At 50.8% G+C, this 16,101-nt stretch overlaps 2 protein-coding genes across 6 annotated transcripts in view; both read right to left on the reverse strand.

Moving 5' to 3' along the window:
- CLK2 (CDC like kinase 2) overlaps nt 1-16,101 on the reverse strand; it is a 42,730-nt gene that overhangs the window by 13,234 nt on the left and 13,395 nt on the right. For 4 of the 5 annotated variants that reach the window (XM_053277738.1, XM_053277737.1, XM_053277740.1 and 1 more), the window contains 5 exons: nt 15,761-15,890; nt 14,401-14,483; nt 13,578-13,657; nt 12,158-12,248; nt 9,325-9,983 (listed from right to left, as the gene is read on the reverse strand). In XM_053277738.1, coding sequence (XP_053133713.1) covers nt 9,801-9,983; nt 12,158-12,248; nt 13,578-13,657; nt 14,401-14,483; nt 15,761-15,890 — 567 coding nt within the window. In that variant the 3' untranslated portion in view covers nt 9,325-9,800. Of the gene's footprint in view, nt 1-9,324; nt 9,984-12,157; nt 12,249-13,577; nt 13,658-14,400; nt 14,484-15,760; nt 15,891-16,101 lie in introns of those variants that run through there. The other variant, XM_053277742.1, reaches the window with a different exon arrangement.
- On the reverse strand, nt 1,410-5,454 carry LOC128337120 (complexin-3-like). Its single transcript, XM_053277743.1, has 4 exons — nt 5,357-5,454; nt 4,161-4,317; nt 3,363-3,450; nt 1,410-2,734 (listed from the first exon to the last, which is right to left on the reverse strand). Exons 2-4 carry the CDS (start codon nt 4,304-4,306, stop codon nt 2,528-2,530), a joined length of 441 nt encoding a protein of 146 aa, XP_053133718.1. The 5' UTR covers nt 4,307-4,317; nt 5,357-5,454; the 3' UTR covers nt 1,410-2,527.

The following is a 16,101-nucleotide window of genomic DNA, read 5'->3' on the forward strand; positions in this document are numbered from 1 at the left end:
TGATGTTTCAGCAGTGGGGCCGTAACACGTTCCGTGGTGTGCTGTTGGTTGGGAAGTCTCTCTTTGTTATGGAATGAGACACCCTTCCTGACGACTTGGAGGAAGAAGAGAGCCTTCCTCCAGAGAGCACAGAAGTGCACATGCCCAAGTAGTTTGCATTTGACAGCAATCTGAAAGTTTCTAGCTGGTGTTAACCCTAGGGGACTACCCAATTTACTCCCTGGGGGATTTTCCAGCCAGAGTGCCTGGCTGCCTTCACTTCGGCTCTGCTTGCATCTCTGCCAAAAGAGCAACGATGACCTCAACGCCAGAAGGCTCTGGGGATGCTCCCTCATCTAGAGGAAACCGAACTCAGGCAGTGCTGCCCACAAAGCCAAGGGTGGCTCCAGACCGAAGGGGGACGAGGCCCCACTGCTTGGAACTCCTTGCCACTACAAAACTGGGGCAGACCTAACAAACTTGGCAAAAGGGGCATCTTTTAAAGTGACATCTTACCTATTTATCAGAGGGAGAGCAACTGTCCCTCCCAGTGGGGTTTTGGGGGGGCGTATTTCTTCTTATGATTGGGAACCCTTTGGGGGCAGAGAACCATCTCCTCAAGACCTTGGTTATGGAAACCACTTTAGAAACCTTTTTGGCTGAAAAGCAGAACGGGCAGGTGCGCCATCAATAATAAATGAGCTTCCCCACCCCCCCCCCGCCAGGCAAAGGTCGGCCCCATTAAGCGACCTCTGCTGACCGGGTCAAGGGGCCCCTTCTCAAAATGGCGCCAAGGGGCACCTTTCCAAAATGGCGGCTCTCTTGTTTTTAGAACGGGGAGAGCAACTGTCCCTCTTCAACCCAACATGGCTCCTCTCCCCAGTGCTTGTTGCTGGGGTCGCGCTTGGATTTCTCGTTTTAGGCCTGAGAGGCCTTTGCGGGCAGAGAAACATGTTCTCATTCCTTTTACAGCTGAGGAAAAAATGGGTTGTTGAAAAAATGGTATAGACCTAAAAATTTTAATTAGACTTATGATGGTACCCCAACTGGAAGGGTCGCTCTGTTGGGCTGAATAGGGCCCGTTACTCTTGCCCTGATAAAGCTGACACTTGAAAAAGTGCCCTTTGGCTCAGTTAAGCAGGGGTACAGCCATTGATGGATCGGTGGGTGGATGGATGGATTGAGTGCCAGCAAGTTGGCGTTGGCTGTTAGCGACCTCACAGAGAGATTCTCTCCAGGATGATCTGATTTCCACTTGGCCTTGAAGGTCTCTCAGTGGTGCCTTCATGGCTGTCGTCACCGAGTCCATCCGCCTGGCTGCTGGTCGTCCTCGTCTTCTCTTTCCTTCCTTCCACTTTCCCCAGCACGATGGACTTCTCCAGGGAGCTGGGTTTAAAACAATTACGCTGAATAATAATAATGACAACCAGTGCAAAAGAGTGAATGTGCTTTATTGAAATGAGCAGCTCACGCCTCTCACAGACCTCCGCCTCCAAGAGAGCATCACCTCAGGGAAGCCATTCGCCAGGCTCCGACTTCTGCCAGCTCAGACCGAGCCTGTTCGTGACTTTCCAAAACCCCAGGCAAGAATTGCTCTTGACTACTACTAGCCCCGTTGCCAGAAACCCTGTCATGAAGATGCCGTGGACTGTAACCTTTTGCATTGCAAGAAGGGACCTAGGCAGCTTCCTGCCACCGAGTCAGACCTTTAATCCATCTGCCTCAGGGTTGCCTTTCACAGGCTGGCAGCAGCCCGCCAGGGATTCAGGCAGAGACCTCCTAGGCCTCACTGGAGGTGCCAGAGATTGGGACTGTCTGCCCACAAAACAGGTGCTGAACCTAAGAGCTATGAGCCCTCCTTAAAGAGGTCAAGCTGTCTGAGGCCATTGGACCATGTCACATTGTCCGCTCTGGCTGGCAGCAGTTCTCCAGGGGGTCTCTTGGCAAGGGTCTTCCCCAGCCCTGTCACCAAATCTGGAGCTGTCAGGGATTAGCACTGAGGCAATGCCAAGAGCCTTCTGTAGGGCTGTGCATTAGAAGCATGTAATTAAGAGGGGTGCCTAGGAAGCTACCTCATACCCCGTCAGACTCTCAGTCTGTCTAGCTCAGGATTGTCTACACTGACTGGCAGCGGCTCTCCAGGTGGGGGAGGCCAGGAATTGAACTCGGGACCTTCTGCATGCAAGGCCAACGTCTTCAAGGAACCAACACGGGTATCAGCAACTGGGTGACTTAAAGGGGCCCTCCGAGAATGTTCTAGAAGGCCAAGCGATTGCGCCTGTGTGTCATGTGGCCGGCTCCAAGATGGCGCAGCTCAGCGCAGAAGCGGGCATAACTCTCCCCCAACTAGAATGAATCTTCCAGCCAAGAGGGACAGAAGCCAACCCCTCCCAAGTGTCCCCCGATGGACATGGGGTTGGAGAACCGAGACAGCCTTGAAGAGTTCAACGGGCACTTGGCCCCTGCAAGGGACTTGGAGGTTTCACGAGTCTACAGTCCCGCATCTGCGGGAGTGCGGTTCGACAGAAAGCACGATTCGATGCGACGCTCACATGACGGGACATTGCACAGGGCGCTGAAGGGACTGCACTGCGTTCTGCGCCGTGGTCCGCAAGGAGCCGAAGTCCAGGTCGCCAAAGCTGGAGAAGATGGAGCCCGATTCGGAGGTGGCCTTCGGCTTCACGATCGCCAGGAGATCGTGAGGGAGCTTCGGTTTGCCTCTCGCGGCTTCTAGCTGCTTCTTATCTGTCCGGTTCTTGGAGAAGAAGACAACGAAACGTGAGATTTAGTTATTGTTGATGTGGATCTGGTGGGTGGGAATCAGGGACAGGGCTTCTTCGGGAGTGGCCCCCTGCCTTGGGAATGTCCTCCCAGAAGGGCTTCCTCAGTCTCCTTCCGTAATTAGTGTTTAAAAATACACATATAAACCCTCCCTTTTAAAGCAGCTTTAAAAAACTGGCTGTAACTGGGCTTCTCAATCAGGGGCAGCTCATTGGCCACAAGCCTGGATAAAAAGGGCAGTCTTCACTCTCCTTCAAAAGGCTGGGAGAGAAGAAGCCATGTGGGTTTCAGCCAAGAGCACATTCCACAGCCTAGGGGCCATCACCGAGAGGGCCCTGTCCCCGCGTGCTCAACTAACAGGCCTCCGTAATGACAGCCATCTTAACACCTGTTAAAAGCACGGGGAAACAGAACGGCCTGGCTGTTCAAGGCAATAAAAGATGGCATTGGATAAATTTGTCCATGGAGAGGAAATTCCATGGTTAGGAATAGCAACCACCTGCCTAACTTCTGGAGATAGACGAACTGAGAAGAGAGAAGCACTTAAGTGGGAGATCATAATAGACAGGGAGGTTCCTACAGGAGAAGAACATGGACCTTACCTTGGGGAGCTGATATTTCTCCCGGAGGTGAACCCGCATGGCAGCACGCTCGGCCTTCCGTTGAGCAAAGGCTGTGTCCCGTTTGCCCCTGCAGGGAGGCAAGAAGAGAGCATCAAGAAGAGTCTATCCACGTTGGAGCAAGATGCTTAGGGAACAGGCAGGACCTCTCCCTTCAATGGTTTTCAACCCAAAGGTTGGAACAGCTGGTGTGTGCTTTGATATCCGTTTTGTTACCCTACAATTCCATGCAAGTGCAAGAATAAACACACAGGGTTGTGTTAAATATTCAGCAGCCTGAGAAATCTCAGCAAGTTTTAAGTTCTACGTGGAAACAACAGGCCAGCAAGTTATTGTTTCTGCTGCCGCAGGTTTCCATGATTATGGAAAGCGTATAACCATGGCATGCAGGTTTGTTGCAACAAAATCAAACCACCACCCCCACCCCCCAAAAACACCACCATATTGTATTCATCACATTTGCCTGATACGTACATCTCTAGGTGGTGCGTGACCAGCCTTTTCCACCATCAGGACTAGAATCTTGTTTTAACAAGTTAGAAACTTATTTGCTATGTGTGGAAATTGGATCGTCCCGTAACTTAGGGGCCAATTCACGCACTACATTTTAAAATTGTACACACACATGTTGGAAACATCACAAGCACTCAGCAAAGAGCGGCGATTGCTGGCACAAGTCTGTACTTCTCTCCCAGATTGGGGTTTGCTGCCTCACATTATGTGGAAAGACCCTGGAATTGGGTGACCGCCCTGCCAGAAAAGGGACGGAGCGACTCTTACTTCTGTTTCTGGGGCAGCTGCAGTGCTTGGCCCTTGCTGGGACATGTGGGACGACTGGGCTCCTTCTCCTTGGGGAACTCTGCCGAAATACAGCACAGCAATTGCTTGGCTGGGACTCCAAACGTTGACTTCACCATCGACTCCATAGGGGAGAGGGCTGGAGAGGAGGATGCAGAGAACACAGCTGTCAGCCTTGTGCAAAACACACACCACCCCCAGCTGAACCTGACGACAGGTCCGTCTAATCGTGCATCCCCTTCCCAATAGGGATGCCATGTCCAAGCGTCCCAAATCCGGGTGGCCTAATTTTCACATGACGCCAATGATACAGAAACTAACTTGCATTTTATTTATTTATTCATTGGACAGATTTGTAAACTTTCCCCTCCGCCTCTGCCCTCCCATGTGATCGGATCCAGAGTAAAATCTGGGCAATCTAGGCAGCGAATTTGAAATCCGTGTAAATCCAGGTGGAATTTAGCAGCCAGGTCTGGGGGCTACCCTAAATTCTGGGGAAATGGCAACCCTACTTTCCAACAACGGGCAGCCAGAAGCCCACAAGCAGGCCAGGAAACTAACAGCCCTTCCTTTCTATTTATAAGGTAGGCTATCACTATAATGGAAGCTCAGTTTAGCTAGTGTGGGCTTTAGCCACCCATAGACCAGTCCCTCCACGGATCTGTGGAAATCTCCTTTTATTTTTTAAATAAACTAGCGACCATGAGCCCAGCTGCGATCTTCAGGTTGCCTTGTGAAATAACTGATCTCCGAGCATCTGGGCGCTTTAACTTGCCCCAAGTTTAAGACATTAGCCCTACTCTAAAGAATCAACACAGGTACGGATTAACTAAAACTGATGGTGCCCCAGTGCATGGTGGGAGTTTTCTCAAACTCTCAGTGCAGGAGGCAGAGAAAAACCCTGGAAAACTCCATATGAAAAGGGGGAGCAACATAAGGGAGCAATATAAGGTGCTGCAAACTGACTCTTTCCCCCCTCAGTTTTAACCACTAGCAGCCATCACGCATCATGTGGCAGTGAGCTCCACAAGCTAAGCTTCCTTGCCCACATGCTAGACAGCGATCTCACCCCAAAATGTAGGCTTGGAGAAGTCAGAAGCAAAACTAAAGCCATCCCGGCTCCTGCCCGTACAGGACAGGACGTTCCTCGCTCTCACACAGACTTTCAGCAAACTCACCTGGATACCTCCAAGTCGTCAGCTTTTGTTCTCGGCATGTAGAGCCCCTTCTGCTCACTTGAATGCTCCAGAAGCAAATTAGCACTCTTCTCCGACTCAAGCTCTTTAAACCAGGGATTAGGAAGAACTTAAGAGCTCTGGATGACGACAGGCTTTCCCTGATCAGTTGGGTGACAGTCGAGGACACCGTCACAAGAGCCAGATGGCACCGGGAGAGAACAACACCCCCAAGCCAGCCGCGAGGAACGTCAGACACGTGCCACTTGGACGCCTAATCCCTTGGTATGTGTCAGATCTGCAGAGCGGCTCAGAAATTTTGTTGAAAGTAGCCAGTCCTCAACTTTCTAGTCCTCAAGGACTCACCGTCCCAAAATGTGAAAAAAGACACACATTGCTAAAAGTTGACTCCTCTGAAGGAGATTCTGGGTATTCTCTTTAGGCCTGTGACACAGACAGACCCCCCTCAGTACCTCCTAATGCCAATTAGCATTGCCAGGGAGAGATAGCAAAAAAGCTTCTTCCCAGGGCGATTTTATAGAAAGAAATCATAACTGATAGTGCCTTACTTCTTACGGTCCTCTGCATAGGAGAAGACTCCTGGGTCTGAGGGCACTCTTATCAAAAACCTGACATGAGGAATAAACCCCACTGAAGTTTCTGTTGGTTATCTGTCCCGACGAGACTACCAGAAATAGAGATTTCCTATCAAGTAGCGAATCCAAGAGCGGGAGCAAAGAAGTTCCGAGTTCGAATCTCACCTGGGCCATGGACTCACAAGCTGCTACCCCCTCCCCGCCCCCAGCCTTATCCCTTCTACTACAAATGGGGATAATAAAACCAGTCTACTACCGTTACAGGGCTGTTGTGAGGAGTATGAGAAAATGTACGTGAAATATGCTGGAGACTTTGAAGATGTTACATTAATGCGTTGATTGCTTTGCAGTAGCAAGAAGTGGACATGGATGGTGGGCCCTGCAAGGAATAAAGGGGAGGAGAGCTGGTCTTGTGGTAGCATGCATGAATTGTCCCCTCTGCTAAGCAGGGTCCCCCCTGGTTTGCAATTGGATGGGAAACTACATGTGAATGCTGCTAAGTTTTCCCCCTCAGGGGATGGGGCCGCTCTGGGAAGAGCAGAAGGTCCCAAGTTCCCTCCCTGGCAGCATCTCCAAGATAAGGCTGAGAGAGACTCCTGCCTGCAACCTCGGAGAAGCCGCTGCCAGTCCGTGCAGACAATACTGAGCGAGATAGACCCATGGTCTGACTCAGTAGAAGGCAGCTTTCTAAGTAAGGGGGTCAGTGGTGGGTCCCCCCCCCACTGATGCTGGCCGTGTGCCCCCCAAACCTGGTTCGCAAAGTCCACAGGCTTTCCTGTCTAAAGCAATCCGTCAACAGCAGTTTTTAAGAAGAGGCTTGTGACACACCAGGAGCTTAGACAACTCTAAATAGATTGTGGGGTGAGCTGCAGGATTCCAGGCCAAGGGCAAGCAGAAGCAGGTGTGACCCAGACCTGGGGCCTTAAGCCTCTTATAGCAAGCGGGGGGGAGAGGGGAGCGACCCAAGACTCTTAACGTGGCTGCTCACTCACACACACACAGCAAAAGTATTGCTGCCCACCGGTGCAGCATTTGGAGCTCTGAGAATCACAGAGGGGGGAAACAGAAGAAAATAAAAGGAAGTAAAGGTTCTAGTCCTCTTGTCACAGAATAAAAGTTGCGGGGAGCTTTGCTCTTCAGTGCTTTCATTCCTTCCCTCTTGGCTACACAAAATGAAATTTGGAAAGAAAAAAAAATCCAAGTCACACAAGGAGCATCACACAAAAAACTACGTAGATGTATTGAAACATCGGCACACAGGCACAATCTAGACGTCCTGGGTTGCAGAAGTGTGGGGTGTGCTGCAGACAGAATGTGGGACTTGGGAAGATCCGGGTTCAGATCCTGCTCCACCACAAAGCTCACTTGCTGACTTTGTCGTTCCCTCTTAGCTTAAGCTCTCCCACAAAGCAGTTATGAAGATCAATACACACACACACACAATTCATTCATTCATTCATTCAAGGAACTTGAAGAATGGCATTCCTGCCTTAAGCTTTGGTCGTTCTTAAATGCATTAGGGGTGCCCTCTATTCATTCAGGCAACACCATTATCTATCATCCTATCATCATCAGCCAGACCATCACAGCTGCTTATCCCCCAATGTGATATATGCAATGCCCTTCCGCTGTCTATAGAGGAGAAACAGAACAGTCTCTAAGCAAAAGAACAAACTGTTTTATCAAGAACGGGCTGCACCTATCAGAAAAGAGGCCGATCTGTGTAGACAATACTGAGCTAGATGGACCAAGGGTCTGTCTTGGAAGAAGGCTGCTTCCTATGTGTCCGTCTGTTAAAAGCTAATGCCAGAATCAATGCTCTCATCTTTAACCATTTTTAAAGCCAAGGCCAAAACTCAAATAGCCAAGGCCAAAACTCAGTGGTCAAGCACCTGTTTTGCACACAGAAGGCTCATTTAAATCTTAAGACATGTGTGGAAAGTGCTAGGGAAGGCCACCCCATCGGAAACCCCCAATGGACACTGCCAATCAGCACAAACAATACTAATTTAAGTGGACCCAAAGTCTGACTCGGCAGACAGCAGCTTCGTACATTCATGAGGCACATCCATAGCTCGGTGCTATGAGACATGCAGAGGCCCCGGTTCAAACCTCAGCATCTGCAGGTAGGGCTGTACAAGACCGCTCTCGGCAACCCCAGAGAAATGCTGCCAGTCAGTGTAGGTAATACTGAGCTCGACGGACCAAGGGCCTGACTCAGTTGACGGCAGCTTCACACATTCAAAATAACATTTTCAGGGAGTTTGCTGTGACAGATTAACACACTAGCCCTCTGGAGAAGCTGAGCAGGATCAGCCCAGGAATTAAGCACAGACGTGGTGACTATATAAATAACTGTGAGAGGCTGCTGCTTGTGTCTCTTCCAGGAAGCTTCAGCAGTGGCCCAGAAGCCGAGTCATCTAACCTCCTTGTGACTGATAAGACTGGAAGAACTCCAGCTACCCAGATGAACAGGCTCAAAAACACATCGTGACGGCACCTGGGGATTTAAATATTCCCACAGCCGAGTTTTCCAGAAGGCCTGAGGTCCGGAACCCGACTAGTTGTACCCACCTCCAGTGTTATTACCAAGTCACTGAGGATTTTTAAAAGCAGCTCCACCTTTCCTCAGCCTAAAAAGAACTCCAGAATTGGCACGGAAAGGGTAACGCCAAAGATGCCTGTTTTTAAAATAACCCAGAATCCCTGCACGAAGCCTTCAACCACAGCCAATATTCCTCAAACTTCCATTAGCTAAGAGGAGTATTTTTTTCTGGAGAGGAACCACCCACAAGTCCCTGTTCTGGGTGTCCCCCCTGATTTGAGGGGAAGGCAAGGGTAGGCAGGTTTTCCTCCATCTCTGCATCAGGGGCTAGCTGATCTCGCCTGTTGCAGAAGTAGAGTGAAATTCCTGCCTCTAATGGAGGATGATTCACACACAGAGAGACAGTAGACAGCCTCTTCTATGGGTGGGCGCTCTCGGATTCTCTCCTGGGGTACATTGGTAGTTTTCTCATGGCACATGGATTGGGAAATACTGGCCCAGCCACCACACCCCAACAACGCGCGTAACTGCATTTGCTCATATCCCATCCCCATTGTTACCTCTATTGCAGGCATGGGTCAACTTCTGGCTTGCGAGATTTACTTTTTTTTAAAAAAAGCCCACCAATCACAGCCAGGTGCTGACCGACTTCAATTCACCCAGTGATCACCCTTCTGTCTTGTCCTGCTCAGTCATCTCCAACGCTATTGAAATCCAGACTGTAAGCTCCCTGGGGCAGGGAACTGTAAGAAATCCTGCTTGCTTCCTGTTACCATGGCCAGGATTTTGACCCGGAGAGAGAGAGAGAATTCCCATGACAGACCATGGCATTAATTCACAGCGTATTTTATTATTCCACAAAGACTGTACAAAATCCGTATAAAATATTGGCATTGGAATTGGGCTGTGGTCGTTATCCAAAAATAACTCGCCAGTGGGAATCCCACCAGCCTCATAACTTACACAGGGAAGGGCAGGAACTGAGGAGGAGGAGGAGTATGTACAGCAAAAACGGAAGGAAAAAGGAGAATAAAAAGGACTCCAACCCCCAAGGAAGTCATGTTATTTACAGAGGATGGTGGGGAAATGCCGCAGCGTCCCCCAGAGTTCTATACACTATCTCACATATGGACAAGCTTTACATGATCAGAAAGAGGGGATCTGGGGAGGGGACCAGTCAGGAATTGTTCTGTCGGATGATCCTCTTTGTCTTTTTTCCCAAAGCACCAGAATGCAGGAAGAGAGATGTCACACGAGCCTCCACAGGGGCTGAGAAGAGAGGCCCGGAGGCCAGGCTCCAGGCCAGTCACCGGCTGATGTCCCGACTGGAGTCCCAGGCTTTGGGGCCGCTTTGGAGTTTGAGGACGTCGAAGAAGGGGTGCTTCAAGGCTTCGGCCAAGGTGAGCCGCTTGGCTGGCTCATACTCCAACATGCCCTCGATGAGGTCGAACAGCCGGTGGTGCTCTTCCGCCTCGGACACCAAGTACCTCTGCAAAAGCAAGGCGGCCGGGAACGTAAGAAGAGCCCGGCTGGATCAGGCCCAAGGAGGCCCATCGAGTCCAGCATCCCGCTTCACCCAGTGGCCCACCAGATGCCTCCGAGAAGCCCACCGGCAAGAGGTGAAGGGGCCTGCCCTCTCTCCTGCTGTGGCTCCCCTGCAACTGGGACGGAGAGGCATCGTGCCTCCGAGGCTGGAGGTGGCCTATAGCCACCTCCTGGGGCTATAGTTCCAAGGCCCCAGGAAAACTCCTTTGCACACAGAGGCGGGGAAACAGCCCCTTCGCCCTGCACTAGCGATGATGAAGCTTGATCTCTCTGCCCTCTGTCCTAGGGAGAAGGCGGTTGGTGCAGGTCAGAGAACTGGGCAGGCACAGAGAAGGTTCAGTCTTTAAAGCCTTTACTTAAAAGTTATAATGTATAGGCTTTTAATTAACATTGTTTTAATGCTCCTTTAAAATATTGTTGTAAAAAATGTTACATTGTTGTAATGTTTTTAAACTTTTTCTTTTTGTTTTAACTAATGTTTCACTTTCTGTTTTGATTTTGTTGCAGCCCAGACCTAAGTTTTGGGCAGTATAAAAACATGTTAAACAAACAAACTAACTAACAAACAAACAACCTTAGAGGGCTCTCACTCTCTCTCTGTATCAAATCCCTAGGACAAAGATGACCAGAGTTCAAATCCCCATTCAGCCACAGAACTCACTGGCTGTCTCTGGAACGGTCACAGGAAGCTGCCATATACTGAGTCAGACCATGGGTCCATCTAGCTCAGGATTGTCTACCCAGACTGGCAGTGGCTTCTCCAAGGTTGCAGGCAGGAATCTCTCTCAGCCCTGTCTTGGAGATGCTGCCAGGCAGGGAACTTGGAACCTTCTGCCCTTCCCAGAGCAACTCCATCCCTTAAGGGGAATCTCTTCCAGTGCTCACACTTCGTCTCCCATTCATATGCAACCAGGGTGGACCCTGCTTAGCTAAGGGGACCAGTTATGCTTGCTACCACCAGACCAGCTCTCCTCTGTCAGCCTGACCTACCTCACTGGGTTTTTGTGAGGATAAACATAACCATGGACACTGCTCTGGGCTCCTTGGAGGAAGATTTTAATCCAGGCTTTTGGCCAATGAAATGCCCCTTGCTCTTTTTAAACTTTTAGCTGTATTTGTACTATTTTTATTGATTTAAAAAAAAATCTTGTTAACTGCCCTGGGGTCTTAGGACAAAGGGCAATATAGAAATATAAACAAACCAACAGGATATAGCAGCTTCCTGCTGACTGAACCAAGAGGCACCTTTTCAAGTGGAACTTCTTTTACATTTAAGCAGGGGGAGAGCCAACGGCCCTCTCCAGCCCGAGCCCAGCTGCTCTCCAGTGGCCATTGCTCACGTCTACCTTTTATTTCCTTTTAGACTGTGAGCTCTTTGGGGACAGAGAACCACCTTATTTATTTTTCTATGAAAACCGTTTGGAATGCTTTTTGTTGACAAGTGGAATACATAAATAATGGTGGTGGTTGTAGTTGGGGATGGCCCATAAACAGAGTTGGGCATATGTTGCATACAGAAGGTTCCACCCCTGCCGGGACCACCTAAACAGACCTTGGCTACTTCCAGCCTTTGAAATATGCCATGTGGGTGCAAAATGGTCTGTTTTAGTTTTATGGTTGATTTTAAATTGTTGAATTGTTTTAACTTTTTATATGTGTTTTAATTGTTTTATGTTAACCGCCCAGAGACGAAAGTTTGGGCGGTATAGAAGTTGGATAGATAGATAGATAATAAGAGGGATATGGATCTCCAGCAACTAGCATTTTAGCAGCACACTGCCTCTGACCATGTCGGATTCCTTGATCACGGAGAGACCTCTCACCCATGAAACTAGTTTGCAAAGCCATCTAGGCTAGTAGCCAATCATAAATCCATGTGGCAGCAAGTTCCACAAGCTCACTGCGCATCACACAAAGTACTACTTGCTTTCGTTTGTTTCCATTCTGCTCCCAGTCAGTTTTGTTTGACGGCGGCAAGTTCTAGGATTATGCAGCGGAGAGCACGGTTCTCTCTATGCCCCCTTTCACCCCCAGATGTCCCTCCTGCACCCGCCAACCAGCCCTACCCTTGGCTCTGCAATTCCCTCCAAGATCTCCCGCCAATAAGCCCGGCCTTACCCGTAGCGGCTTGCAGTGCTCCCGGACGTAGCGTCCGGCCGAAGTATTCTCGTCCCAGTCCAGGCGGCCATGGTAGAAGTATTTCTGCTTCCTGTCAGGTCAGGGGTGAAGAGCGTCAGAGAGATGCCGTGGCTAGAGAGCCGTGCCTGGGGAGACCCAGCAGCAACCCCCACGCAACAATCCAGCTTCACTAGGGCCAATCCCTCACTTATTTTCGTCTACCCTACATCATGGGGTTGTTGCTGGGGCAAAATGGGGGCAGGGATTCTACCTCTTCCTCTCTCCACACACACACACACACACACACACACAAAATATACATATAACGCTTTTCAGCAAAAGGTTCCAAAGCTGTTTACATAGAGAAATAAATAGGTAAGATGGCTCCCTGTCCCCAAAGAGCTCACAATCTAGAAATAAACATCAGATAGACGCCAGCAACAGTCACTGGAAGGATGCTGTGCTGGGGGTGGATAAGGCCAGTTACTCTCCCCCTGCTAAATAAAGAGAACCACCACATTAAAAAGTGCCTCTTTGCCAAGTTAGCAGGGTTAAAACACACACACACACACACACACACACACACACACACACACACACACTGCTGAGCTCATTGGAAGGAGGGGGGATTTAAAAAAATGTAGAATAAATTATCAAGCTACTGTAATGACCTGAATCCAAGACTAGGTTTCCCCCAACTTCTTTGATGTTGGCATCCCTTGCTAACTGGGCAAAGAGGCACCTTTTCAAAGCAGTGACTCTCCTATCTTTAGCAGGGGGAGAGCAACTGGCCCTCTCCATCCCCAGCACAGCATCCCTCCAGTGGTGGCTGTTGCTGTTGTTGGTGACTAACTGAGTGCTTCTTTTTCAGATGGTGAGCCCTTGGGTGATAGGGAGCCACCTTATTTATTTCTCTATGTCAACCGCTTTGGGAACTTTTGTGGAAAAGTGGTATAGAAACATTTGTAGTAGTAATAAACATCTTAGAGCCTGGGGGTTTGTCTTAAATTCAGAGTTCTGCTCCTGTTGGTTGGGTACCTGTATTTAACCTCTGCTTTTAAAAAAGGGGGTTGTCTTAAATTCAGTTCTGCCTTCCACTCGGGTAAATACAGGTATGTAACACAACCTAGAAACTGTAGGGTAAAAAAAAACACCCTACAGCCTTCTCACTGTTGGCGACAACGCCAACCCGGATCACCGCTCTGGGGCTGCTGGCTGCAGGAGGCGTTGTGGCCGTGGGGCTGCAGGCATCACCCATGGCCACCTCCCTTCTCCCCACAAGGCCCTGAAAACACTCCCCAGCCAGCAACACAGCCCTCGATTCCTGTGGGCAGGGATCCACCCGTGGCAGCTGGCGGCCAAAGCCTTGCGGATGCCCCGGTCCTGCCCCCCGCCCCCAAACCCACGGAGACCCACCCACCTAGTCTTCCGGATCATGCGGGACGGGACGGGACCCAGGATGCGCTCCATCATGGCCAGGTGCTCCCGGTTGTCGTGGGTCTGAAAGAGAAACGCGTCAGCCGGATTTGGTGCTGGCCGGGGGGCCCTGGAGAGGCTGGGAGTCGTCCTCCAACAACCTCCCAAGGCTGGAAACCTCTGCTCAGGGCTCCCCGTCTGTAACAGGAAGCCCCAGACGCTGTTGACTGCAACTCCCAGCATCCCCATCCAAAGGCCACCACAGCGGGGGGATGAAGGGTGTTGTAGTCAACAACATCTGGGATTCTCTGTTCCAGGGAGCACTGCCCTTCAGCAAGGCTGGGAACCCCAATTCTCATCCACTTAAGACCCTCCTCATTTTCTCCCTGCCGTTTTCCTTCCCCTCCTTCCTCCGGAGCCCACCCACCACGTGATGCTTCCCACGGAGTGCTGCCTTCTTGGGCTCCTTCCTCTGAGACAATGCCTGTTCCAGCTGCCCGTGACAACTGGGCCAGAGCAACACAGGCAGCTGCTGTATACTGAGTCAGACCACCGGTCTATCTAGCTCAGTATTGTCTACCCAGACTGGCAGCAGCTTCTCCTCCAAGGTTGCAGGCAGGAGCCTCTCTCCGCCCTATCTTGGAGATGCCACCAGGGAGGGGACTTGGAGACGACTCAGATGCTTCTCCTGGAGCGGCCCCGTCCTGCCTACGAGGAGTATCTTACAGGGCTCACATATCGTCTCCCATTCAAATGCAAACCGGAGCAGACCCTGCTTAGCCAAGTGGACAGTCCATCAGCCCAGAGCGCCGTGCACCGGGTCTCACCTGGAAGAGAGTGAAGCCCATGTAGTACTCGAAGATGATGCAGCCGACACTCCAGACATCGCACGGCTGGGCCCATCCGAGCTCTGCAAGACAGAGGGAGGGATTCAGTGGGACCCTGCTGGGCAAGTGACTCCCGGCTAGCTGAGCAAAAGAGACACACTTTAAAGTGGGGATTTTCTCATATTTAGCAGGGGGAGAGCAACCGGCCCTATCCAGCCCCAGCACAACATCCCTCCAGTGACTGTTGCTCATATTTGCCTTGTGTCCCCATTCAGCCACGAGACTTCCTGGGTGACTCTGGGCCAGTCCCTTCTCTCTCAGACTAACCTACTTCACAGGGTTGTTGTGAGGAGAAACTTAAGTCTGTAGTACACCGCTCTGGGCTCCTTGGAGGAAGAGCAGGATAGAAAATGTACAGTACAGTAAAGTAAAATAAATGTTTCTTTTCTGATTGTGAGCCCTTTGGGGACAGAGGACCATCTTATTTATGTCTTTATTCATCTATGTAAACCATTTTGAGAACTTTGGTTGAGCAGTTTTGAACTTTTGAGAGCAGTAGATAAACATTCTTCTTCTTCTTCAAGCCCATGGAAACCCCCCACCCATCCACCCTATAGCAACCTGAGAGTTCACTCCAGCACCCTGGCAGGAAGCGACGGAGGGCTGAAAACGTACCACCGGAAGTGCCTTGCTGTCGCTTTCTGCAGAGGGTGCCCTCTTCTGCTTTAGATTAATTGGGAACGTAACCAACAGATATAATGCCAGGCAAATTAAGGCTGTTTCCACGTTCCAGTCGGAACGCCCTAGATGGTTTGGAATCTGTTTTAGCACGCTGAGTGGAATTTTATATTTAACCAACCACAAACACTTTTAAGCAGCACGCCGTCTTCGGGGCACTTTAAATAATATTTTTCATTAACTTTCTTTACCCGATTCCTGAATCTTTTAGGGGGGGTCCTCCTGCCGCCACCCTGTGCCGGCCACCCTGTGCCGAAGCCCCAAAACTTACCTTAATTTTGGGCCACCAATGTGTGCTGGCCCAGCAGCCGTTCCACCTGCCGCCACGGGGCGGGGGGAGGCCTGCTCGGCTCACCTGACCCCCCTGGCCCAGAGGCCCTCGAGAACTGCGAGGCACTCCAGTGCCTCCAGCCATAGGATGGGGGAAGGCCTGCTCAGCTCACCCCACAACCCCCACACAATGGCAGCTATAATGAAGGTTATAGCGTGGCGTGGCAGCGGTAGCCTGAGGGGCCCCCCTTGGAGGCCACGGACCAGAGTTGGCAACACACACACACACACTCTCTCTCTCTCTTTGTATTCAGCATCCTGCCCAGAAGCAGACGACCCCCAGGATCCTAACCTAGAATGACTTCGGGCGCCCGATAATGCCGCGTGGAGACGATGGTGCTGTGGTGCTCGTGGTCGAAGGTGGCGCTGCCGAAATCAACCACCCGGACAGCTGTGTTCTTGACACTTCGCTCATCTCGCTTCTTGTGGGGAGGGGGGAAAGAGATGGGGGGGGGGAAGAGGCAGCCGACAAATAAATATCTCTCGCCCATCCGCCCTGCTCCTGCCTCCCGCTCTCTCTCTCCCCCCTCTCCCCAGTGTGGCAGCAGCTGGCTAGCAAGATAGGAAGCTGCCATATACTGAGTCAGACCCTTGGTCCATCTAGCTCGGGATTGTTTACCCAGACTGGCAGCA

Source organism: Hemicordylus capensis, chromosome 14, assembly GCF_027244095.1.
Source record: "Hemicordylus capensis ecotype Gifberg chromosome 14, rHemCap1.1.pri, whole genome shotgun sequence".
Lineage (NCBI taxonomy): Eukaryota > Metazoa > Chordata > Lepidosauria > Squamata > Cordylidae > Hemicordylus > Hemicordylus capensis.